At 39.0% G+C, this 26,482-nt stretch overlaps 1 protein-coding gene across 2 annotated transcripts in view; it reads right to left on the reverse strand.

The window, feature by feature from the left end:
* ctnna2 (catenin (cadherin-associated protein), alpha 2) overlaps positions 1–26,482 on the reverse strand; it is a 246,859-nt gene that overhangs the window by 16,493 nt on the left and 203,884 nt on the right. For both annotated transcript variants that reach the window (XM_086034022.1, XM_086034023.1), the window contains 7 exons: positions 26,020–26,112; positions 23,278–23,434; positions 23,001–23,201; positions 15,233–15,384; positions 12,425–12,538; positions 4,115–4,296; positions 1,597–1,702 (listed from right to left, as the gene is read on the reverse strand). In XM_086034022.1, the coding sequence (XP_085890148.1) occupies positions 1,597–1,702; positions 4,115–4,296; positions 12,425–12,538; positions 15,233–15,384; positions 23,001–23,201; positions 23,278–23,434; positions 26,020–26,112 (1,005 nt within the window). The remainder of the gene's footprint in view (positions 1–1,596; positions 1,703–4,114; positions 4,297–12,424; positions 12,539–15,232; positions 15,385–23,000; positions 23,202–23,277; positions 23,435–26,019; positions 26,113–26,482) is intronic.

A 26,482-nucleotide genomic window follows, 5' to 3' on the forward strand; every position in this document is an offset into this window, starting at 1 on the left:
AGAAAAATAATCTACATTAAAAAAATGCATCACACATATTTTGCCAGAGTGCATCTAATTTTGTGTTCAACTGTAAATAACAAAAAAAAAGTTACTTTCCGCATCGCAATATGCTGTGGAAAACAGGACATTGTGACATGAGGGGAACAGCGGTGCTTTTGACTCGCATTGCCTCTGGCCAGTTGAGTTGCTCGGCACACTTGAAGGCCAATTGAAGGGACATTCATTCTGCTCGGAGCTGACAGCAGAAGGCTTGTTCATGTACAGAATATTAAGAACATGTTTTTGAAAAAGGCCATCGAGAGCAACGAAGAGGCACTCATAAGCATAATCCTGACCGAAAGAAATGACTACAGTAGAAATTCCTTTCTTAAGCCTGTATCTCACTGAACGGCGAAAGTTTCTGTTTTTGTGTTCCCTTTTGAACGTGGTCAAAATGTCTTTGCAACAAGAAAAAAATGTTTGTGACCATCAAAATGTTTGCAAATGTCTGGCAAACGTCTTTGCAACCTTTAATGATGAAACATTCACTTTTGTGCGCAAAAACTCACAAGCCTTTGGCACTCAGTGAGATACCACCTTTAAACTGAAGCGAAATACCGACCGCTCTACCACTGAGCCATGCCGCCCACAGATAAGCTCAATTTCACTATTTCATATCATGTACACAAGACCAACGTATCATTTTATGACTGAGGCAAAGCAAATATTCCTGTCTTGTTTTACTTGGATTATGAAATATAAACACCTTACGGTCTCAATAGATTTTGATTTACTCTGAATTTTTTTTTTTTTTTTTTTAGCTTCAATTTAAAAAACAAACAAACATCCAAGCAATACTGTATAATACATATGACATTACTTGATTACATTTGCCATGTATTATGCATTGCAGAGGAGCTTTGTTGACAACTTATCCATCTTGCTTTTTCCATTTTAAATGTTGATACTAGCTCAAATATTTGCCTTGCTACACTTCAAACACAATGAGCTGGCACAGTGATCCTGAAAGAAACAATAATTATTCCAAGACTTTACTCGCTAAAAGCAGTCAACTACTATTGTAACAAGAGCTCACCTTAATAAATCAGTCTTGTGCCTAAGCTTATTCTCCCTGCTTATTAGAGGTAGATGAAATGAATAACATTATGCATTACCTCCAGTGGTGCCAGCATTCTAACAGCCTTCCCACTTCATTTGTACACACATATACACAGTGAACACGCCTATTTATTTTCCCTCCCCCACTTCCCTAGGCACAGCACTGATTGATTAGATATTGAAAGTGGTCTGTCAGCGTGTTTTAGAGAGGTACTCATCTGATAATGGATGCAACACCTCAGCTGCGAGCTAATTATATTAGAGACATAACTTGGTTCTGCTGTCTTGCGCTCAGCGTTGGCCCCATTGGGACACAAAGTCATGCAGCAAAACAGTCCACTACGACAGTCTGGCATGTCAATTCCCACATCAAAGATTGCCAATTGCTGTGCTCACTTACACCAACTCGATATTTGCTTCACTGACAGCCATGATGAGAAGTCCAGAGTGGCTTTTAGACTGATGGAAATGATAAAAAGAGAGTTGCACGGCTACCTGATCAGCGACAGCACGGGCCAGTTTGTCCATCCTGGATCCTGCCTCTGCAATCTTCTTGGCTGCGTTGATCACATCCGAGGAGTTCTTGAGAGGGCCTTTGCCCCTGGACGGGGGAGAAAAAGAAATGCGGCTACAGAGGACATCCACAGTAAATGCTATAAAATGTTATCTTACTCTTGCTCATATCCCATAAGCTTGGGGATTTTGAGGAGGATATTGGGAACAAAAACCGCAAGCTTTCAGCAAACACAAGAAACAAGACTTAAGTAAACACTGATCTAAAAGAAGTTTGGAAGTCAAAACCAACATTGCAGAAGACCTTAATACAACAAAGGATTTCTGGCATTTTGCCGTAAAAGAATGAATAATGATTGGCCGTTTATGACCATGGACCATCCCAAAGGCATGGCATAAAGACACAAAGACGTTCAACATACAGCGACATTTTACATACTGAGTGTTAACAATCAAACCCACACCCCTGAAATGCATTGCAATTAAATACAGTGCAATCTCTAAAGTCAAACGCCTCGACGGCATTATTACACTTGGTAAAAACAAAATGAATGGCCTTTAAATGCAGACCTTCAGAACTCAAATTGCCATCATACATGATGCTACAGCAATATGTCAGCAAAATCATATAAGACCTCAGTTAAGTGAAAATCTAAATTTTGCCTTTTTATTTGCTTTTTTACTTATTTTGTTTGAAAACAAGTTTCAGTCACAACGGGTTGTGTCAACAGAAAAAAAAAAATAGAAGCGCAATACACACCGAATGTTAAGTCAGGTTAGAGAGTAAACCTCTTAGAGATAGTGGAGGCTAAAGAGATTACACATGGATGCACAGGTCGTGGGTGCAAGGCGGTCTCCCAATGCCCATTTCACATGCGTGGCCAACTACATCAGCCGCGAGGGGAAATCTTGCAGTTTACCTGTAGAAACGCAGCTTGCGCATGCCAATGTCATGCCCGCTGACCATGAAAATAGCGCCCATCGTGTAATTTTGAAACCTATCTTTGTGTATCATTGTGTAGCTATCAAAAATTAGACAACTCAGCATTTTATGGTTCAAAATAATGCAAAAAATTGCAATATAACTGATATTATAAATACTATACTATAATATACTTTAGTATATCATGCATTTCGTTCTGGCTGACATACCTGATTAATATTCAGTTTTGGGGCAGTGTGCTGTGTTGCTTTCGCGGTTGTATTACACTGTGGAACAATTTGAAAAACAATTCTGTTGAGTTAGATATTTACGCTGGTAAAACCTAAAATTGGCATGCTGATTCCAAAATTGCAGTCAGTTTTTTTATTCCCCCACAGCTTACCAGCCAAGAAAAATTCCAATAATTAGTTGTAGTAGCGCTTGCCATCTTATTAAGATTTGACTCACCAACAGCTACGTGGCAACTTGTTTGTACAGTCACAACTGAGACAGTGCGGTGAGAGTTGTGTGCAGCTCTCAATAGGTCTGTACTATCAATATCTGCAAACAGAAAGCTAGCATAGTTGGAAATAAGAGGATAAGTACTGTTTTTTCTCTTGTAACCATGGGCATACCGTTCTAAGTTGTATTTCATTTTATGCTGTTTATTTTTTTGTTTTAAAGTTTGTAACGATTCTATCTTAGAGTGTTATTTACATGCATACACATTTATTCCATAACTCTTAAGAAAATGTGGATCCTATTGCTTAAAACTTGACATGGCAGGGAAAAAAAATGATTCGTTTTGGATTCTGCACCCAAAAATTTGTTAAAAACAGTTGTCAGACCTAACTCCACAAAAATTGTGTTCGCCAGTGTTATTCTCTCTTTGGACACTCTGTTAATTTGCTGTTCATAGCTGGATGCTCTCCGCTTTAACGTGGATCCAACCAGACTTCTCTTAAAAGTCTATCGTAAACCTAAAAGCATTCTTGCATATTAGCTTAGCAATTTCTCTTCTTGCTCTATATGTCGCATGCTTTGCTATTCCTCGACCACCTTTCGGGATAACGATGCTTATTAGATGTATAGCTTATTTGCCACTATGGAGGCGAGGAGTAGTTACTGACTGAGATGAGAGGATCCGCACCCCAGGAGGATCATGTTCAGGCAGACTTGCCTAGGAGCAGAGCAATTTAGCTTAGCGCCTTCCATTCTCCCCTCGTGAGTCGACAGCAAAACAAGAAACTTGGGTAATTGTGCGGACGTCACGACACATGTTTTTTTTTTTTTCAAACAGTTTGGAGCAGATTGGTTTGCGTGACTGAGCCTTTATGTATATCGGTTTCACTGCAACTCTGTTTTTCCCACACAGTGCTGGTGAGCATAGTCACGTTTCCTTGACTTCAAAAGGCGAGTGAAGAGCAAGTGGACTTGTTAGAGCCTTCAAGTGCGATACTTGACAAATCCATCACCATGCGGGGTGAAATGAAAAATCAAAGTGAAGGTAACAATAAGAAAAACTGTGGAGCTGTGAAGGGCTGCTAAATTGCATTGCTTTCACTCGTCACTTGTTACCTGGTGAAGTCTGTCATTTCCATCATGATCATACACATCTGCTTGGCGAGCACAATGATATCGTTGCCATTGTCATCCCATTTGGCCACCTCTGCGTCGAGCTTGCATTTCTCCTGTCTGAAGCTCTCCACCTGCTCGGCAATCTTGGCCTTCTCCTCCTGGGGAAGCTGCGCCATGATGGCCTGCAGAAAAAAAACATAACACAGTACTTGACAAGCAGAAAACAGGTTCTTCTGTAATAATGAATGAGTCATACACTGGCTTAGAATGAGGAAAATGCCAGAGGAGAACAATTCAGGTGAAGAGGGGTGATAAGGATGGGGAGCAGAATTGAGGAAATGGGTGAATAACAAGAGGGATTAGTGAAAAGAAAATAATATAGAGGAAGAGTCGGCTGTTGTAGCTTTTCCTCTTTTTTATGTTAATACACCATACCAAAGTCTACTTTTCACAAAATATAAAGTTCTAAACTTTACATATAATGATTGGACCTTTTCAAAACCCTTGACATCTTATACCCATAACGAGCTAATATATCTTCTCTTTCTTCTCTTTTTTTCCCTGCCATGCGAATACAGTTTTTTTCTCCAAGTGGCCTTCAGGGGCAGGTACAAAATGGCATAAATCTTGTGGCAAGGTCATACATGCAGTAAGAATTATATATTATTTGGGAGATAAATGTATAATTATCTCACGTATTAAACCAAAAGATGAATAATTCATTTTTTTTCAACATTATGTCAGTGAGGTGGGAGTACCCTCGTTTCCATTAGGTCGATTATATTGACTCAAGAAGCAGAAATAAATGAGTATAGTTCAGGAAAAAAGCTAGCCTTGTTTTTGAAACCTTATCTATTATTAAGTGTACTGCAATAGTTTGTATTCTCTTACAGAAATAGTCACCCTACGCTAAATTCAATTTCATTTCCTCACAGCAAAGCTGGTGTGTGGGGGTGCCGGGTGAGCTCAGTGAGAAAGTGCATCACTTGGTTCATCGTCAACTGCGAGAAGTGTCAGGAAGAAAAACTAAACAAAGAAAAAGCAAATGTCCTGTCCGCCTTTTTTTTTAATTAAAAAAAATACTTCTAGGAAAAAAAGAGAACAGACAGAAAGATGCATAAAACAGATGCAGCGTCCTTAAGCACTGGCCCTGTGATCAGTATGTGAGCACAGTGCTTAGCTGTGAAAAGACAGAACAGCATAATACAAACAAACAAAATTGGGCCCTCAAGGCCTGTTTGGAGTTCCGCTATTACTGATGCCAAAACACACAACATCAGTGTGAGTGTGATCCTTTTAAACGCCATGCTGGGTGAGAAAACTGCTCAAATCTACATCATCTTGACATGCATTTACATTGCATTGCATTTTGTTTGTAGAACCGATAGGCACTCCCATCCTTTCATCCGATTCGACACATCCCTCAATTCAAATGTTTTTGAATCAGATACACACCACACAACCAGATACCATTCACAGAAGTGAAATCATATGTATTCATAATCAAATCTCAGAATTATAGGCACGTAAGCCTCTTGTGTTCAGTTCTCCGTAATGCACATTTTGCTTTGTTGTCATTGTGCACTGATCACCCAAAGAACACATTTGATTTCACAAGTCTCAAAGTTCCTCAGGTAAACTATCACTCCCTAAGCCTGAAGTCCATATACATTCTGATTATTGAATTATAAGTCTTGTAAATAGATTTTATTTTAATAGTGACCATTGATCAGTCACCCAAAATTTGAAGAGAGGGCCTACGGTAGCGCAACAATTCTATTAGCTGACATTGGGGCTTGTAACGTAGAATTGATTCCCAAGCAATGTCCCATTCAGTGACTCTCCAGTCCCGTATTTTTTCAGAGTTGAATCCATTCAGTTATAATCATAGAGCTACAGTGCATTGACTTCAGGTATGGGCCCCTGAGCTTTCACTTAAGTATTTGCACGACATGACCTACGTTCAATAAATATCAAATAATTAACTTGGCATCTATCTGCCTTTTCTTCCCCTGTTTATTTTTTCCTCTGTACTATAATTGCAACATCAGGTGAGTGTGTTGTGCAACAAAGCAGAACTGCGTCGTTTGCAAATGAAAGCTTTTAAGTGAACATATTGAATGGAATCATGAATTGATTCGTTCCTTTCTCAGTTCAATTAAGCACAGCTGCGAGCATGTCAGCCGGGTGTAGAACTGCCCTGCGCTGATACTGTACTGAATTATTCGTTCACTGCCAATGAACAAACGTGCATTACACTGACAATGATTACACCCTGAGCGATTTGAATCGTTACCAAATCAAAAGGATACACTTTCACTGGCATCCGTTCCTCCAAGCTATTGCAGCTGCAATGTTTTTGGTTGTTTAATAATAATCAGAAAAATACATCAATCTTACATAGAACTTTTCAAAATGCTTAACACAAACCAGATTACAATGAGGAAGAGTAAGGTTGGCATAAAGCGAGGGAGCTCTTGTTCAAGGAAGGAGTCTGGAATCCTCCACCGAGACGAGGATCTTCGCGGAAGAGATCGCAAGGGGTGCCAAGATGGAGGAACCGCACGGATTACCACTGCAGTGCCATGACCGATAGTGGACACTCTGAAAGCAGTCAACGTGAGTTGGAAAGTGACCGTGACACAAACAAAGGAGAAGGTTGTGATGGATCCACCACAGCATGGCAGATAATGAGTGCTAGCTGATAGAGGGAGCTAGTTGGTCACTAAGATAGATGCTTGTTTCGCCTTTTCTGTTACTTTTACAATATTTGGTCAACTCAGCAACATAAAGCACTTGTGTTCCAAGGCTCAAAATAACTTATAATAACTTTGCGGAGCAGTTTTGCTAATCAACGACTTCATTTGAGGAGCAACATTCTAATACTGAGGAGCAATGTTTTACAGGTTAATCCCAGAGACAAGACGCAACTGTTTTGTCAAATAAAAGTACGACAACATAACTAATGAACAATTCATTTTCTTTTTTTTTTGTATAATCATCAGTTTTGATTTCTTAAATTCAAATTGTGAATAGCGGCAAACTGTATTTTCTTGTCAAGGCACATTTCAAATACAATTTGGTATTTTAAAATACAAATATAAATTTCATCTTGAATTTTGTAATTGTGAATGGGTTGGATGTTGTTTTTTAGCAAAGATAAATTGTTTTTTTTTAAGATTATAAGTTCTACTCTAATGTAACATTTATTGTGACAACCTTGAAATATCCAAATCTAAACTCAGGACTCTATAGTGAAAACAAATAACATTACTGATATCAACATTTTATATTATACTGTATTAATTAATGTATCTTTAATCTTCAAGGCCACTCCTCCCGCATGATGTATACTGGAACATAACACAATTAATTTCCTGTTTAGCTCTGTGTAGCACTATTTTGTCAATTTTTTTTTCCAGACACTTAATTGCCAGATATTTTGCTGTTCAAAGTTGGATATGCTCCGTTTTAACACGGTTCCAGCAAGATTTCTGTGAAAAGTGTACTCCATCAACCAAGCACTTAATTCTGGTGTTCCACGATTATGAGTATATTTGAGGTTAGCTTAGCTATTAGCATGGCTTCGCTATCTTCTGTTAATTACTATTCACCATCCCTTTGTGATAAAAATACTTGTCAGATGTGAACCTTATTTGCCGCTATGGAGGTGATGATTACTGACACGGCAGCGAGTCCTCAACGTATTGTGCCACACTAGGAGCCAGCCGAAGCTTATTGACAACTAATTAGTTTTGGCGTGATTAGCACTGAGCTTGCCTCAACCACCTACATCCCCTGCATAGGTGACGTAAGCCATGATGCTTTGTAGGACAGTCTGTGTGGTTAGGAAAAACTTAAAAAATCTGTGATTCTCAGTTTTAATGTGTTTTAATGAGACACAAAATGTTAATTTTGATTCACAAACTGCAATGCGAAACCGCTTCTTTCGAGCCTTGTGTTCACCGTGCAATCATTTTAATACATGTATACCATTCAAAGCAACGCTGCATCGCTCACAAATTAGTGTGTGAATGTACTGTCCCTCGGTAAGTAAATGTGTTTTGAACCTCATGTCTAAATCATGAAATGAATGGCAAGGCACGGAATACATTTGGCGAATGGCTCTTTTTAACAAATCATTTTAATTAACTGATTCGAATGATTCAGCACAGACAAAAGAGCTGCCGTTCCCAACACTGACTGTGACCTCAGGATCCAAGAGCATGCGGTTCATGCTTTTTCTGTTCAAGTCTTTGCTGCAACAAACTTTTGGCATCAATTATTCACTTGACGGATTATTTTACACAGAACAGAGGGCTTCCAGTGTCATAATGGCAGTGGTCTGTTGAGAATCACAGATGTGAAGGTTTTCAGGTTGTAACACTCAACTATAACGAGTAAAGAACCGCAAATAGCATCAGAGAGTGCTTCTTCTAAGGGGGAGGAAAAAGTAAAATTTGCAGTAAAAAATCATTTTCTAAATTTAGGGATCTCGTTTTGAAGAGAGTGAGGGTGTTGTTTTGGTACTTCAAGTCACTTTGAAATTGGTGTGACAAAAGAGAGAGGAGGACAAGAGCAAAGAGCTTGAAGGAAAAAAAAACGAGAGCGCCGAAGTAAACGTGAACCAAGTGGGACATCATGGGGGAGCAGCAAGGAACTTGGTGGAACCCTCCCTCGCTCCCTACTTCTGCACTCTCTAGAATTCACTTATCCTCAAATCCCTTCCGCGACTTTACTGACAACAACAAGGAGTGGGCCTCGAGAGCTTAACATAGTTGCAAATCCAGCCGAGGGAGTGTTGTGCCAATACACACTGCGAGTCAACATCTGCGGGGATTAGAGCGTTTTCCGGTTTTCTTCACTCGACGCGGCAACCCAAAATGACTTTAATTTTGCTTTATTTGAAATGAATTGTCCAGACACTTGCGTGTTCAATTTTATGGATGACCTATCAACACTGTCATCCAATCAGCGTGCTAAGTGATGTTGCGAGCGTGCTTACGGGGTGGGTGGAGTGATTCACCATTCAGCCATGCCGTTATATAGTACGAGTGTTTCTTGCTGAGAAGACCAAAGTATCTATCTGAGTGTTTCCATCTCATCATACAAGACGCCTTACTTGAATAACACATAACGCATACCGCGAGTAGATCAGCAGTGCCAAGGGGACAATCACATTAAACCACCACATGTAAAGGCTGTTGGGACTGTCCCGGAAGTGACTGTATCTTTCTACAGTAAGCCATTCAATAAGATATCATATGTCCCACATATGTCTGGCAGAACATAGAGGGATCATAACTGTAAACCTCAGTGGGCGAATGTTGGTTCCTATGGTGGAAAGGGATTATGTATCCTCTTGTCTGTTTCAATACAAACACATTTCACCGGTATGCACTTAGCATTGCCATGTGAGGGCAGGGAGTGTTGTCCTGACATGACAGGCTTGGGCCAACTGGGCATATCACCAGTGGTCTGCAGCAAACACATCTTTTATGGATGTGCTAGTCTTCGGAATGTGTAAATGTTTAGTCACTGAGGGCATGCGACTGTCTAATGGTGGGAAAGATGTAATATGCGTTCAGACTGTGCGGGCATAAGGCCACAAGTATCGAAAGCTTTGCATAATGTAAATGAAATCCTCATTCAGACAAATCACTTTTGATAATGCTTGATGGCTCAACATCAACGGGTCAATGTCTGCAGCTGTTGCATGGAGCCACGTTAGCCTTACATCCAACTTATATCACAGCCTTCACACCAACACGCGATGACAAAGAGACATGCTGTGACTTTAGACTGTTCCCAAAATGAGCTGCCCACTCAGAGCAAAGCTGCCTGCCAGGAAAACTAGTTTGGTGCTGTGAAACAACTTTGCGTGGCAGAGCTGGTGCATTTAAGCTCAGATGGCTCGACAATGTTACACTGCAGGAGCCTTAGTGGGAGTGTACAGTACATACAAACGACTCAAAACACTTCACACCCCGGACCCCCGCAGACTCCCCGGAGCTACGTTTGTGATCCAAATGCCAGGCTCCGTTCTTTTGGTTCACGGCTGGATTTCCAACTTGGTGATCTTAAAACTTTTTGATTTTGGATTCCTTGGAAGAGTTGAACTAAATTATTTAAAAGACAAAACTTACAAGGGTTTCTGCACAGAACATTATAGATATGTGGATGCCGTTTTACACGGAACAAAACACCAGAACCCGACATGGGATTCTATGGTGTGATGGTGTTCAATAAAAGAGCTGTCACAACAGCATCATTGTCATTCTGTTACATTCCAGCTGTTCCTTGTACAGTACTGGTGCAACAGTGGAGTACATCATGCACACAAATCACATTTAGACAGCTAATGATTTAAAAGGAACAATATTACTGTAATATTTTACCTAAATTACCAACTCCAAATCAATGTTTGCTCAACTGTAAAATGTGTCTGTTGCTCTGACAGGCCACAGAAAGCAATATATTCTTCTATTATTATATTTAATTCATAGGACTACTTAGCTGCAAATACACGAAGAATAAATGTGAATATAAATTGTCAAAAGAGAACAACATTTACTTGGTACTACTAATAAGATGCAGAAGTGGTAATGGCAAGGGGGCATAGTACTAATACACATGTATTCATTTAGCATTCAAACGGGCTGAATTGAGCATAATCAGGCTCTTGCAGTAACATCATATTTTTGTTTTGTAGGTAACAGAGGTAAGCTAAGGTAACAAATATTTTTAAGGGAGATTTAGAAAAAAAACGATTGTAAAGCAGTTATTTTACAAGACCAGTCGTATTACTTTTGTGTAGCTGCTTCAGGTTAAAGTACACGGGCTTATAGTAGGGAGAATAGCATATCTGTCATCGCCTTGGTAAGGCAGTATGGCGTATCAAAGGACAATGCATTTTAATGATATGGTACAAAACCACTCAGCCACAATATGTTTGCCCCATAGTTTTATTTATTAGTCTGTTCTTTGTGCATAAACCTGATGCACAGAGCATGAAGGCCAAGGCAGTATAAAGCAGTCCTGCGCCAAGTCACACGCTAGCCATTTACAATTATTTCGCCATGTAACACACCACTAGATTTTTTTGTACAGTTTGGGGAAACAAGTGTTGATATCCTCCTAATGGCCGTTAAGATGGACCCCGGTGACATATAACCATTGTCCGACAAAAGTCAGACTGCAGTGATCGCTGTATCAGCCCCGGCATGGTAATCTATGGTATTGTCTGCCATCTGAGAGGAATTTACTGAGGACTTCTTTATAGAACCCGACCAATTTGTCTTTTTTAGGCTGATGACAATTTTTGGCAGAAAAACAAAATGCAGATGACTGATTAATTGACCGATTACTTTAAATAAATATACAAAGTATAAAATGTAGTTTTTTTTCCCCTCAATGCATTTCAATGGGCGTCAGTTTTACGTGGATTTTCACCATTCAAGGGCTGGCTTGGTCACTATTCCGTGTGAATATAGCAGGGGTCAACTGTAAGTACATTGTTAAAAAAAAACTTTCCTTTTTGTTTCCTAGAATGCATTGTGTGCCACAATGCATTTAATTAATTCATTATAAGGATATTAATCATTGTGTGTTTGTGTTACCAGTAGTTAAATGTGTGTCATATTAAACACATTTATGTTTGATTTTATGTTGACCTATATTTTTATCATATTATTATTATTTTTATATTTTTAACAAATTGTAACTTTATGCTGTATGTCAAATATGTCAATTGCTTGCACAACTTGCGTTGCTAACCTAAGTATTGCTTGTATTATCAAAACATTTAATATTATATTCAGTATTTAGGGATACAAGGTTATGGTATAGATTTATGTGTAATAAATAATGACACCAGTGTCATTTATGTACAACTGTTGTAAATAGAGTACACAGGGGTAAAAATAATCAGCAAACATCGGCCATTTGGTCTACGATTTTGGCCGATGTTTGAAGGGCCATAATCGGCTCATTTAATCGGCTGGCTGATTAATCGGCTGGGTCCTACTTCATTGTTGATGAATGCGATTTTATATATGACATTTTTGAATAGTGTGTAATAGAAATAATCACACTTGTAAGGATATATTGATGTTGTCCTTTATACGCAGTAACTGAATCTAGGAAGAATAATTTAATTGCCAGGAAATAGTTGCTGTTACTTGAATTATGCTCAGTCACTTTTGCCCAGGCGTTATTTAAACAAATTTAGCTTTTTTTCCCCCATGCCTAGAAAGGGAATATTTATTCAATTGAGTGGCACAATAATTGAGGAAGCATAAGTTTACTTACCCGAGCACTCTGTCCAGCGATAAGCTGATCATCTTCAGTCTGGACACTGGTCCGACTGCGAGTATCATAGTCCTCTTGTTCAAAGTCAGAGTCGTCTTCAAGCTCCTCTGGTGTCTGTGACAATCACCAGAGAAAGAAAGAAAATTATCAATCCCTACAGACAACATACACCACACAGTTATATAAACTATTGCTATTTTTCTTATGTAATTGCTTACACGGCGGAAAGTCTCAAATTGTGTTCTCCCGAGTTGGTACAACTCTTTGTGAGTTCAAACCAAATATAACGGAAAGAAAAACACTTCTAAAGTTTCACAAAACTTGTGCCAGTTGAAGACTGCATATTGCTCTGGATCGCAGCAAATTTCACCAAAAATATGTTCAAAGAGACCCAAATGATGAACTCTGCACAGATACAGTATTTCACTATTTGTTATTGTTTTGTTGACAGTTTGTCCATAAGAATGACATGAGTATTAAGAAGAATGTGAGAGCAGTATTCAAATCAACATGTCATCATCACTTATTATCAAACTTAGTGTTGTTTTTGTAGTTTTTAACCTTTGAAAAATGTGTACACTCATTTAAAAATTTAAAAAAACCTACGCCTTTGTCATTGAATTTAAGACTGCTTGCTTTTACATTTAAGTAATAACATTGTCGATTTTTGATATTTGTTAAAACGTAATTTACAAATGGCCGAAACGGTACATGAATCCTTTTGTATGCATTCACATGATGTTCTTCCCTTAAAAAACACAAACACAAACTAGGTCCATTGCTTATATTTTTTGATTAAATGAATGCCAAAGGCAAAAACAAACCATGAACGGAATCTGATGCCAATAAATGGCAGAGTTAGTGCTTTAAAATATGTGGAAATTGTTTCAGAAGCAGCCAGGCATCAGCCAGAACTCCTCAATAGATGACTAATACTATGTCTAGAAGGACATTAGAACTGCATGAAAAAAATCGCTGCCCCCTCATTAATTTAAATGGGCCACGGCGTGCAAAGCAATGTAATGTGACATTGCACTGTGTTGTATAATCACACATCATCACCTGCTGATCCCTAACTTGAGGGTACATGAGGTGATTCTACTGTTAAACTTGGGACTATACAATTGGGAGACACATTGTAATGGATTAAAACATTTCAAAAACACTGCCGCGTAATGTAAGAAACGTGTGTGAATGCTGAGAATATGAAAATATTTGAAGATACGGTCAAAAACTTATGAGACCACCTGCCGTTAAAACAAGAACCCGTCTAACATCATGATGCATCACGATGCGACTCACATTTTCAATGAGCTTGCTACATTTTATAATGAACACAAATAAGGGATCTTAACCCAAATTTGCCTTTTTATACCCAAAGTTGAGCTGGCTCATTTGACTTCTCTGAGAAGTCAGACATTAAGTGAAACATTCAAACACGAAAACTTTTTTTTCTGTTACGAGTATGATAATTTTGCATTAAACATGGTTTGGGTGGTGGTCTAAAACACTTGCTAGGCACTATAAATAGCCAGCCCATTTTCATATTTTTTTGGCCTCACCGCATTTTGAAACCATGCCTTAATGGGTATTTAATGGAGTTATTTATCTTATTGCTTGGACAGACAAGGCAAATAGTAATAGCCTTGGGAAACAGTGTAAACACTGTTCCATACAGCTCTACATTTAATTTACGAGTATTTTCCTGCTACTCGATTACGTGCATGTGCACCAACATGAGGAAAGGCAGAAATGTGCTTTTCAGAACTTTCATTATACTTTTATCCCCTTCTCAAAACCTACCTCAGAATTCTAAATACTGTGGCAAACTGGTTTCTTAATCTAATGGCAGCTCATAAGATCTGCGCAGTAATAATAATAATAAAAAAATCCTAAGGAGCTTTTTCTCAGCTTAAGTGGGAGCAAAATAAGGCCTATAACAATATTTGCTCATAAAAGCATTACAGTTGTCGTGGACTTTTTTACCGATGTGATAGTCTGACAACAGAGAAAGTTGTTTCCTCGTAGGAAGAATTTGAACATGGATGGGATTATGAATCCAGCTGGTCTGCGGAAGTTCAAAGCTGCCTGTTTTACATTATTTACCAGCATCAAATTATTTTCCATAATTAGATTTTTTTCATGAGCTGCACCGGGAAAGCTTCCAGCCTGCATAAGTTGAATAAATGAATTACATGGTGACTAGAGAAGAGCCAGCTCGGGTACAGAATGCAGATAGTTTCATTTCAGAGTATGAGCTAGTAGAACTGCGACGATCATGTTGTTATTCATCCTTCTTATTGTGATACACAGTTAAATGACCTGCAAGATTTATTGCACGGATGTGACGTCTCTGAAATGAGATCTATTAATGTGATATTTGTCGGGGTTGAAATGTTATTCATCCCAACCCAGGAGACAATATGATGCCTATAAATACAGCCACACTCATAAATATATGCAATTACCTATAAATAAGTTCAGAAGAGAATAATTTTGTGAACAACATGTCTTACACAGTATGGATTGCTTCAGAAGGACTGACATCTGTTTTTGAAAATCACTGTTTACCAGATCATTTCAATCAGAGATGGATTTATGTGTCCCTAAACGCTGATTTTGAAAAAAAAAAAAAAGGCCTTTACTTTTTTCTAGCAAGTCAGATGGAGTATTACAGCCGTACGGCAAATTAAGAGTTATAGTTATTTAAAGAAAAAAAATGAATGGCAGAAAAAAACACATACATTTATGAGGGTAAGGTCATAATATTACAAAAACATCGACTTCTAGAGGAGCAAAGTGACATACCCGTATCATGAGGACAGCTTTCCTGATGTCTCGGACACCATCGTAGACTAAACGGGATGCATCGATGAATTCATTCTCCTCAAAGGCCTGTGGCGGGTTTGTACTCAGCGCCTCGATTGCTACCTCCACTTGTTCAGCAAAACGAGGCATCACTTTAGGAAGAAAGTGGGGAAAAAAAGATTAAGAAACTCAGCAGAGAGGGGGTGTATCATTCTCCATATAGTCTAAAATGTTGTTTTGCATTCAATGAGTGCCGACAATTTAAGTAATGGTATCATGCATTTCGTTAGGGTGAATATTTATAGACACTCGAACACGGAGACTCTGTACTATGCAGTAAAAATAGCCACACCGAACAAAATAAAACTGGCATAACACAACCTCCGATGACAATTTTTAAATAACAACCTTGCAGTCACAAATCAGATGCAGACCAGAAGCAAAGATCTGTCACAAGACAGCACCTGTACCTTTTAAAAGGATGTTGACCTGCCATCCTAACATTTTAACTCAAGACACAATGTCTTCTACACACAATTTGATTGAAGTATAAAGCTGAGGGTGAGTTCTAAAGAAACAATTGGAATAAACAGCTAAAAGAAAGTGAGTTATGAAAGGCTTTTTCTAGGCAATGGTGATTGTTTATTCAGCAGTCTCCACATTATTATCAATATTATGCAAGAACTCTCCAAAAAACAAACAAACAATTACAACTGGGTGAAGTTTATTATAGTATATTGACACGGTTTCTCCTTTTTGTTAACATCGTGAAATTACCACACCGCAGTTCATCCTCTTTTGTGGAAAATTAAATCTATGGTAGAGGATAATGCCACTGGAACATAGCACTCATGTTTTGGCACTCAATTGTCAGTTGCAGGTGTGCTTGTGTGTACGATGCTGGTAGGAGTTTCCTGTTTGTGTGGAACACTTGTAAGGCTTGTGTGCCATTTAGTGCAAAGAAGGAAATACGCCCACTTAGCCTGTCAGATCACAAGGCCAATAAGGAAAAATGGTCAACACATTTTGAGCAGAACAAAGGCCAAGCAGTGAAAGAAAATGCCTATAGAAAACTGGTCGGTGAGAGGTGGTGGAGGCTTTGCTTGTTATGCGTTCAATTGAATAGTGCTGAAATTAGAAATTGTATAGAACAAATGGAGAGCACTGGTGGCTGGTGATACAAAAGAAAAACATAACGGACATTAGCCACAATACTTCGTTAATCTGAGTTATGAAGCATAACCTTAAAGGTCCTTTCTTTTCAGAGTTGTTCCATCTTAAATATACTCCTTTGAAAAAAAAAAAGGTAGAGGATGACCTCCCGCACAAGAATACTCAACAAAAGTGGTACCTCGATATAACAGATTCATTGGGGGGAGAGGGCCGATTGGCTGAAGTACTTTATTTCATGACCTACATCAACCCAATTCCGTACAAAATTATTGTTTTGTACTTTTTCGTGACCTAAAAATGCCTAATTACAGTAAAATATTATTGTATAATGTCAGAGCTCAGCGTTCCGCCTATGTGGTGGACCGGTCCGTCTATCCGTCACTGACGGACGCCCGTTTTGCTGACGGGAAAAAATTTAAAATAGACAGACTAGGCATAGACAGAAGCCCCTTTATTTAGTCCGCCATTCGTCAGTAGTCCGTCATTAGTCTATTAATCGCGGCGAGGCTTCAATGGCCACGGAGAGCGCGGGGAGGAAAATACTGAGTTGATGTTGCTTGGCAGACAGATTTCAGTGAGGGACCAGGCTGTGAACAGGCTTCCAAAGCGCTGTTGAGTCACTGTTTCTGTTCAAATATGGACCAGCGAGGTGGAGTACATAAACACTCACACCCATATGCACTTTCACAAATGTACGTTTTTAAAGTAATCTATTATTGCTTCTAAATAATAGAAAAAAAAAAGTTCACCGATTTTCCCTCCATCTGACCATTAATCAATGATTTTCCACGTATAAGTTCATTCATCATTTTTATTCTTGTATATAAGGTAGGCTACTTTGGGAAATGGTGTTTTCACAAGCATATTTTTTTCCTATTAAGAGATAACAGAACAGTGTTTTGTAAAAGTTGTTAGAAACATTAACAGTTTTAATAGGGATTTAAAAGAGTTGACAACAAAGAAGCCTGGCAGCTCAACGAGTGATCCTGCACATGAATGTATGTGATTGTATTCATCTTTACTTTGTCTACGCCGAAGATGAATGAACTGAATGAATTAGTCAGCTAGCATTACAGGTGTACATATCTGAGGCATACCTCTTTTGGCGGTAAACTATGTTTCAACAAACATAAAAGGCACCACAAAATCTCTCACTTTCTTCATTTTTAATTTAGTTTAATCCACTTACTGGAGCAGCGTAAAATAGGCTTTTGGGAATTGCTGGGAAGGCATTTTAAATAGAAATATTTAAATGTTCTGCAAGCTCTTAATGAGCAAGGTTGCTGATGGTAAGGAGCAATTTCACTCATTCCGGTTGAGAAATGATGAAGGGAATTAAATGTGACCACGTAGGAATGGATTTTTTCACCCTCCAGGCTTAGGCACAGTTTAAAGTAGGAAGTTATGCAAGAACAATGAAGAACCTCTAGTGCAGAGATGGCGTGCCCCTGTGAGGTGTTTAACAAGCTCTAAATAGCACAACCCATTTTTTTTAACTCTTTTTTTTTTTTTTTACCTAATCCTCAACTCCACACGAACAGAGTTTGGGTAGTGAATTGCAAATGCAATCACATAAGCATCAGTTCTGAGTGCATGGCAATTTTTTGGCTGTATCACTTGGTGCATATGGAGTCTCTTAAAATTACATTGCTAGCCCTGAAAAATGCTTTATTACTTACCAACAGGTTTATGAACTGAACAACCTATAAAGACCATTGCAACCAGGAAGAAAAATGAACCCAACTGAAACAAAATACAGCACGGACCAAATAACATTTTAAAAATCCGATACTGCTTGTCCTCATTTCGGTCACAGGTAACTGGAGCCTATCCCAGCTGACTGTAGGTGAGAGCTAGGGTAAACCATGGACTGGTCAACAGTCAATCACAGCACACATACTGTTGAAAAAACAACCATTCACATGTATTCAATGAACCCAACATGCATGATTTTGGAAGATGAGATGAAGCCGCAGTACCTGGACAAAAACCCAGGCAAGCTCAGGGTGAAGAGACAAACCCCACACAGAGAAGTTCTAACAGCGTTTCAAACACTGGTCTCCTGACTGAGGCAGACGTGCTAACCACCATGGTAACTCTCCGGGCTGCCATAATGCATTCAATACTTAATATTTGTATGATTTTACAGTTCTGTATTCCTGAAATTTCACACAGTGAAAACATGACATTCAGAGACATTAGAACAGAAACATAATGTCACTAATAAGAAACATGTTTCCCCCATTAATAAAACACTGACTAGTATAAACATGGTGCTGTTTAAGAGGCCTCTCCTATACAACCAAGTTGTGAAATGACGTTCCTTTTTCGACTAAAACAACTTTCCTGAGTAATATAAAAACAAATATGAACTTCAAGACAGATTCATCCATCTGAGCAATATAAACACAAAAGACGTGCAGAGTGCGAGGGTCTTTTGAGAATAACCATTTGCTTTGAACGCATGCTTGACACATACTACTTGCCACTGAATTCAATATTTAGAAAAAGTATATTTAACAAATATCACCTACATATGGTTTAAACATATTCTCTACATAGCATTGCTCTTCCAACATGTTTGAACATTCTGGGGTAACAGACAGTATGAAATGGCTTTCCTTCTGTTGCAATGATCACAAAATGTACATGCATGACGTGTGAGCCACTGTGAGGATATGTGTTTTTACTCACTATAAAATCCTGCCTAAATCCCATTTAACATGCCCCAACGTAATAACTAGGAGTAATGCAACCCCACCTCTAGAAATGGCACACTAAGTTAGGCCATATATCTTTTTTTTTTTTAATCTATCCTCTCCACGCACCACATTAATGATTGACTTTAAAATGTGCCGACCTCTTTTTGTAGAGGAGATTAGTTTAAACATGGGAAGTTACAGTAGTTGGCAGGAAAGTGTCTTGTAAGAAGAAGGGTGGAAGAGGCTGGGAAAGGAAGAGTTTGACCAGAACCACTTTCCCATTAAGCTATTGATTTCTCCTCCTCTCAAGGACACGATTCAATCCTGGGCTGATGTGTAGATTGTCTGTCAGGAATCTATGGCTCAGCTTTACACACAAGAGTTGTGTGCCTTGGCTGCCAGTATTTGGCCGGCCCATTAATCTGATCACACTCAATATATGAGAGAGAAGGATGAGCAAATTGAGACAAGGTCAGAGGTCAGGCAGCTGTGATAAGTGTCCTGGTGTTGATGTGAGCCTTGTCACAAAGATGGACAAGTAGTTGTGGACGTAAACAAACACGCAATTAAATGACAACCAGCCACACATACACATAGCTATGTACACACAGGCTGGGTGAGGGACGTCCCTTAAATGGCAACAAGGTTATTTATGAAGCATAACATCCACAAACAATTGCCATCTGGAGGGGTGGGACATGTCGAGTAAGGACATTACACTTTTTCACAATACAGTCCACTTGAATTGGGGCCAAATGGAGCAGCGAACAGCCAGTTTCAGCAGATGAAGCCGCATGTGCTGGTCATGCAACAGTCTGGACTTGCATGTCACAGGTTATTCAAGGACGTGTAAGATTGTTAGGGCTTGGTGAAAAGTCTCCTGAGATCTATTCTAGTGTGTGTCTCTATGGGAATGTTTCATGATTAACCTCAAAGTGAATTTGTGAGGTCAGAGGTCACTGACGCTGGACCTGAACGAGGGCCTGGCTGGGTGGGATTGAGGTCATGGCTCTCAAGGTGTTCATCAAAGTGTTCCCTTAAAGTCGGAAGCATAAAATTATCCAAAATGCCTTGAAGGTAACTAATTAAGACACTGGTTTAACTACGATTGTCTAATAAATTAAGAAATCCATCACAATGTTTTCGTCTACATGGCAGATACTAGATGTTCCAGAGTAAATGTTTGAAGCATGCACACCACAAAGAAATGGTGGGAGGCGGGGGGGGGAGATCACATCAATGAATTCCACAAAAAGCTCGAAACACTTAGCGAAATCATTGGTGACAGCTATTGATTTTCTGGAAGAGTTGAGTTAATTGGACTTGGTACCCTCTAAAAGTGTGCGGTCCTGCACCCTTTTCCTTTACTCAGCTACATTGAATCATCTTTCCCTCAGCTATAGATTTCCCTTTGACTGTGATCAAATCCATAGACTTCAGGTCTTTGAGGGAACGAGGAAGCAAAAGTTCAGGAGGATCAATAAGTGCTTCATGGTCCAGATCAATTGTGCATTGTAGCCCTTAAAAACACCCCACCTAGAACCACTAAACTTAGACGAGGAAGCAGAAAGTATTTTTATTTTATTTCTTTAATCCAAGAACCAACATGGGACAATCATGTTGACTATTTCTCTGCCGGACCATTTCAATTACACCATGCAATTAGGACGACTTGCTAACTAATGCATCATCCAATTTACACCACTTCAAGCAGCTTTGTAATTGTCAGATAATTTAATGGACAAAGATATTCCTCTAACCAAAGTTGGGTTTTGCAGACTGAAAACGCAAATAACACTTACAGTAAGTATACACCCCATCTTCTTTTATCTTTTATGTGACAATACACTGTTATCATAGTGCAGTGCAGCTATGAAACCAACAGAAAATGTTCAGGCATCTTTTATGTGACTTTTATTGTCACTTGGATAGAATGCTGTGTGCTAAGCGACAGTGTGTTGAACAACGTCAAGAATCAATGTCATGGGGAAGCATACTGTATTTTTCAGTCAAAGCTCTGAGGAATACAGTGATGATGCACTGTATGTTCGTGTAGATAAGATCCCTATATAATGACAATGATAAACTCAACTAAAAGCAAATTCACACCGAACACAATTACAAGTCCGGGTTGCCGCTAACTCAAGCGTGGTACGTCATGGAGGATTAATGGAACAGCAGCAGAATTTTATAGTCTTAATGTGAGACAAGGTTATCATCATATGAAATTAACCTTAACTGTCCACTGTACTTTATCAATTAAATACCTCAATCCAATGAAGAGAAGCATGCGATAATAGACGAGAATGTGCCTGTGACAGCATCGAACTAGTGCTGCAGGAGGTCTATTATGGGGGTGTCGGTGCCAGATGTGACTCAGACAGATGACTGTGTGAGCACGAGAATCAACTGATGCTGTTTGCAATATATCAGATAGCTTCAAGGATAGATGATTGTGTTACCAATTATCCCAGCACATGGACGCAACAAGGGAAACAATAGATATAGTATCATATAGTGAATAGCCAATAATGGGAGTGTAGGAGGAACATGTGGGTGACAATCAAGAATTAAACTGCGCGGAGGGCTGCCTTGAAAAAAGAGGGATTGTAATCTGAATTGCCTCACGCAGACAGGTAACTGCTTAATCCCATTTCAGCTCTTTCCATTTGCTTATTCCTCCACTACAAATGATGCATCATAAAGGTATACTACTTGGCACGGGGACCTGCAAAATGCAGTATGCCAACATCTTTGTGGATCCTTGACTGCGGTAGTCTTCAGGTTACCTGCAGTTTGCTCTGACAAGGAAGCTGCACATTTATGATATGGAAAAAAAAACATCACAGATGATAAATTGAGTAAAGCCGTGGGTCCACCAGAGTTAACAGGTGGCAGCCAGGGTTTGTATGCCAGCCAAATAATCAATGTGGGACACTGAACATCAAGGCAGGTGTGTTTATAATTGACTGAGGTTTCTGGGAGAATGACAAAAACCACTCAATTTGCATCAAGATTTCTAATCCACTCAATGGCAGCGCTGCATTGGGAGCAGTGTGCAACAAGACCATGGCAATATCTTTTACACAGTAACACTGTCAACTCAACCTTGAACACAATATGTTCAGTGATGCTATTTCGTGTCCAAGTTGTTTTGTTTTCTTACATTTTAATGTTGACAATGTTTAGGGAATGAATATGTTGTTAGATCAAACTTTCACCATCAAAGGCTTAACAGTATAAAGAATTTTCAAAAGTAACATAAGTAAATTGAAGTTAATCATTTTATAATGAAACTAAATATAACTAAACTTATTGAAATACAACTACTTCTCTTTTGAATATGACTGACATTTCAAGTGGCAAAAGGAAGGTTGTTTGCAGAGTAGAGACACGGTGGCCCCACCGGCATTTTATTGGTATTGCTGGAATTCGGTATACATTGAGCCATATTTTTCCAGAAAATTTTGGTTGAACTCCAAATTGTACCACTTTTGGGGTTTTCAACTTCATGGGGTCCATTGAATTTGGAACTTGTTATTTGGGACACAGCACTGTCCAACCTTGGTTTGTTTTCAAACAGTTTAAGTAAACAGCTAGTTAAAGTTTCGTCGGACTCGCCTATGGACGCCCGTTTATTTTATATTAATTATAATTAATAATATAAAATATTATATTATTAATATAATATTGTTACATATGTTTAAACTAATAGCATATATATTTGTTCACCCCCAGAAAACAAAGTCGAATGACGGACGACGGAAGGGTACTACCCACGCTGCAGACGGATGATGAATAACAGACGCTCAATTTGTAGTAAAATGCCCAGCTCTGCTGGTTACAATGAATACACCTTATATTATACATGAGTGCATTTCCAATGTACTTACCAGTTTCAGACAGGAGCTTGATGGACTCCAGCACGCGCTCAGTGTAGACGCCTGGTTCATAATTCTCCATCTCTGCATTTATAATGTGCACAACCCGAGCAGCTCGACCCCTGATAGCTCCCGCAGTTCGGTCCAGAGTGTCCACATCTCCCTCTTGAAGAGCTATGACGCATTTGTTTACATCCTCAAGGATATGATTTTCTTGAAAAAGGAGCAAATAACAGTCAGTGGAACTGAATGACAATCATGTCTTTTGATCTTCTACACCGGTATATACCTGACACGGACAGGAAGTCATCCACAGAAGTGATGTCATCCACAGCTTCAGTCAAGATGCGCACTTGCTTCTCCCACTGGTCCTTGAAAACATCCATGTTGTCCTGGGCTACTTTACTCTGAGGTCTGGCAGCCAATGTGAGGGCAGCATTGATAACCTGTCCAGACAGAGAAACTGTTCAATTCCATTGGCTTGCAGCCTTGAAAGTAATACACATTCTGTATGAGTTGTCATTTTATCTTTGTCTATCGAGTGTTTTAGTTGGTTGCCAGTAGAAAGTTTCTTCCCAAAAGATTGTCTTTCAAGTCTGGGCACCGAGGACTTACCCTCCTCCTCATTCACTCTAAAAGAGTTTGCTCATATACATAACCTTGAAGTCAGGAAATTTTTCAGGCACTTTCAGGACCAACCTACATCAGTGGTGAATAACACTGACACAAATATGGTGGAACCTCCAAAAGTTCAAATTAAACCAACATTTTTGGAGGAAATATGCCTGTATAACAATGTCTGTATAACTGCTAGACTCGTACAAATTTAGCAAGACTTTAGTTTATGTGAGATCAGTGACCTCTAAGGGATTAATTCCACTAATGTTGTCTTTTTGGGGCGGCTGGTACTACAAAAGGTTACTGCCACTGATATTAAGAGATATGATTCAGACTATAGAACCAAAATGGGCGTGCAGTGTAAGGAAGCAGTATACAAGTCTCGCTGTCTGCTGCTCAGACACTGCGAATAATGAATGCAAAAAGCTGAGTTTAATCTTTAACCCCTTCTTTTGAAGATAAATGGCCAGAAATAAAACACAGTTACATTGGTGATCATGCCTTAGCTCCGGACACTGCAGTATTGGACCCTTCATTCTACATGGTCAGCATTTTTGTTTTTTAGTATTTCCTGTTAATAAAATGTGCTTCCTTTACTTGTATTAATGTACTTGAGTGCTTTTGTTTTGAGAATCCATAGTTTTGTCTAAAGGTGAAGTAAAGTCTGTAACTCCCAGTAAAACTAAGGAGACGTTGCATGACCCAATAACCATTACAGTGCCAAAGGCCAGCACTGCTTTGTCCTCGCTTCTTACTGCACCCGTCTTAAATCTGGAAACTTAGCTTCAGCACAATATAATTTTGACCTTACCAAGGACTGCGCCAGACCGAAATGATCACACAGTCCCAATAAGATGTTGATTCTTAAATGTTTACATCATGTTCTAGTCAAATTAGCCTTATTTACAAACAGGTGGCGACGTGTGATCAACAGATGGCATCAGTGCAATACAAATATGTATGCCAATTTTAAGATGATATCACTTTCACTAACAATTCTGGAGCAAACATATCTTGTCATCATGAGTGTTTGGTTGCATGCTTTGCGCCAAATCCATAGTGTGTATACAGTTAAAAAAAATATATATATATATCCGTATTTTCCGGACTATAAATCGAGACTTTTTTGCCTAGATTTTGAGCCATGCGGCTTATAGTCCGGTGCGGCTATTCTGTGGATTTTTCTTCCACCGCTCGGGGCGCTCTAACCGGAATGACAGTACAATTCAATACAATACATTTCCCATGAACTGAATGTAACTGCAGGTGGAGTGTTCAACAGGTGAGGGCACTATGCACTAGGTTATTGCATTAGGTGCTGTAATTCTTTGATTTTATGTTTTCTGAGAGGTCCCTGAAGTGCACATGAATGCAATTGGCTAATGTTACGTCTGTTCTGTTGTTTCGATGTGAAATGCTATTGTTGATTTAGCACGTTGTGTGTTAGATTGGCTGGCTTTATTAACATAAAACAAGACAGGTGCATATGTAGAATGTAGTAGAACAATAGATGGTGGAGTCTGGTGGACATTAGCTGACAAACTGGAGCAGCAGTCGGCAGTGAAATGAAGATAAGTAGTGTTTATTTTGTGTGTGTTCTCTTCTGTTTTAATCAGCAATGTTGCTGCAGTGTTAAAAGGCACTGTTAGGAAAGAATCTGCTCAGGTACATACATGTACATTTACAGTTCATAATCGTTCTGTAAATGCAGTAAATATAAAAGTTTTCAACATAGGTAGGTGCGGCTTACATACAGGTGCGGCTTATTTAAGGTTTTATCCAGCATGTTCTAAAAATAGAGTGGGTGCGGCTTATATAATGGTGCAGTTTACAGCCCGGAAAATACGGTGTACGTGGTGTGTGTATATATATATATATATATATATATATATATATATATATATATATATATATATATATATGAAGTCATATCAATTTCTTAATCTCGCTTTATGCATTATTCTTGATCTTGCATGAATGATCTCGCATTGCTCTTCAGCCACAAAGTTTAATGCTTGTATATAGGGTCTGTCAAGGTTAAGATTTACAAAAGTAAATGATATGCTTCTCCCATATTTGGAGATAATTCTGTGCTTGAGTGTCAATATGAATTTCCGAACTCATCTTCTTTGTTTCTCACAAAGTTGGGTGCTCTGACAAAAAGGCCACTGTTAACCCTGGAAACAATGTATTGATTTTAACTTCCACTGGTGCTTACATCCTGAGAAACAGCACTATAAAATCCTCCTACACATTATTGATAGATGGCTCCCCCATTCTGCCAACGTGGAATCTTTAAGTCTCAGCTCCACTCCATTTGTTAAAAAAAGGTATCCTTTTCAAATGCCTTTTAGACATAAGCACTCAACACAAGGCTTGTGCGAATGCTTTACAACACGGAGAAAAAACTCACCTGTGGACAAAGGCTATCAATTTGGGTAGCAGCCATTCGAACCAGCTTGACACCCTCTTCATTATTAGAGATGGAGCAAGCCAAGTTGGCCACCTGAATAATGAAAGACAAAAAAAAAACAGAACACACAAAATCATCAGCACTATTTCATCCATCCACGCTTTTGCTCGGGGTTCTCGTTGCCAGTCAGTTGAATGGCACATATTGGCAACTCTCACATTCATGAAAATGGACAGTTTAATCATCAATATCATGCATGCTTTTTTGTATTTTGAAAGGAAGCCTTACACGGACAAAAACCCACAAAAGCACGGGGGGTATGCAAACTCCATACACTGCAGGTCTGAGTCAAGATTTGCACTCAGAACCTCTACCGTGCCGTGCTGCCTTGTGATATTTCAATTAGCTTTGTAAATCTGTTCTGCTTTTTTCTTAAGGTGCAGACTACCAAAGGTAATTCAAT

Source organism: Filicampus tigris, chromosome 6 (assembly GCF_054856515.1).
Source record: "Filicampus tigris isolate MCC_2025a chromosome 6, RoL_Ftig_1.0, whole genome shotgun sequence".
NCBI lineage: Eukaryota > Metazoa > Chordata > Actinopteri > Syngnathiformes > Syngnathidae > Filicampus > Filicampus tigris.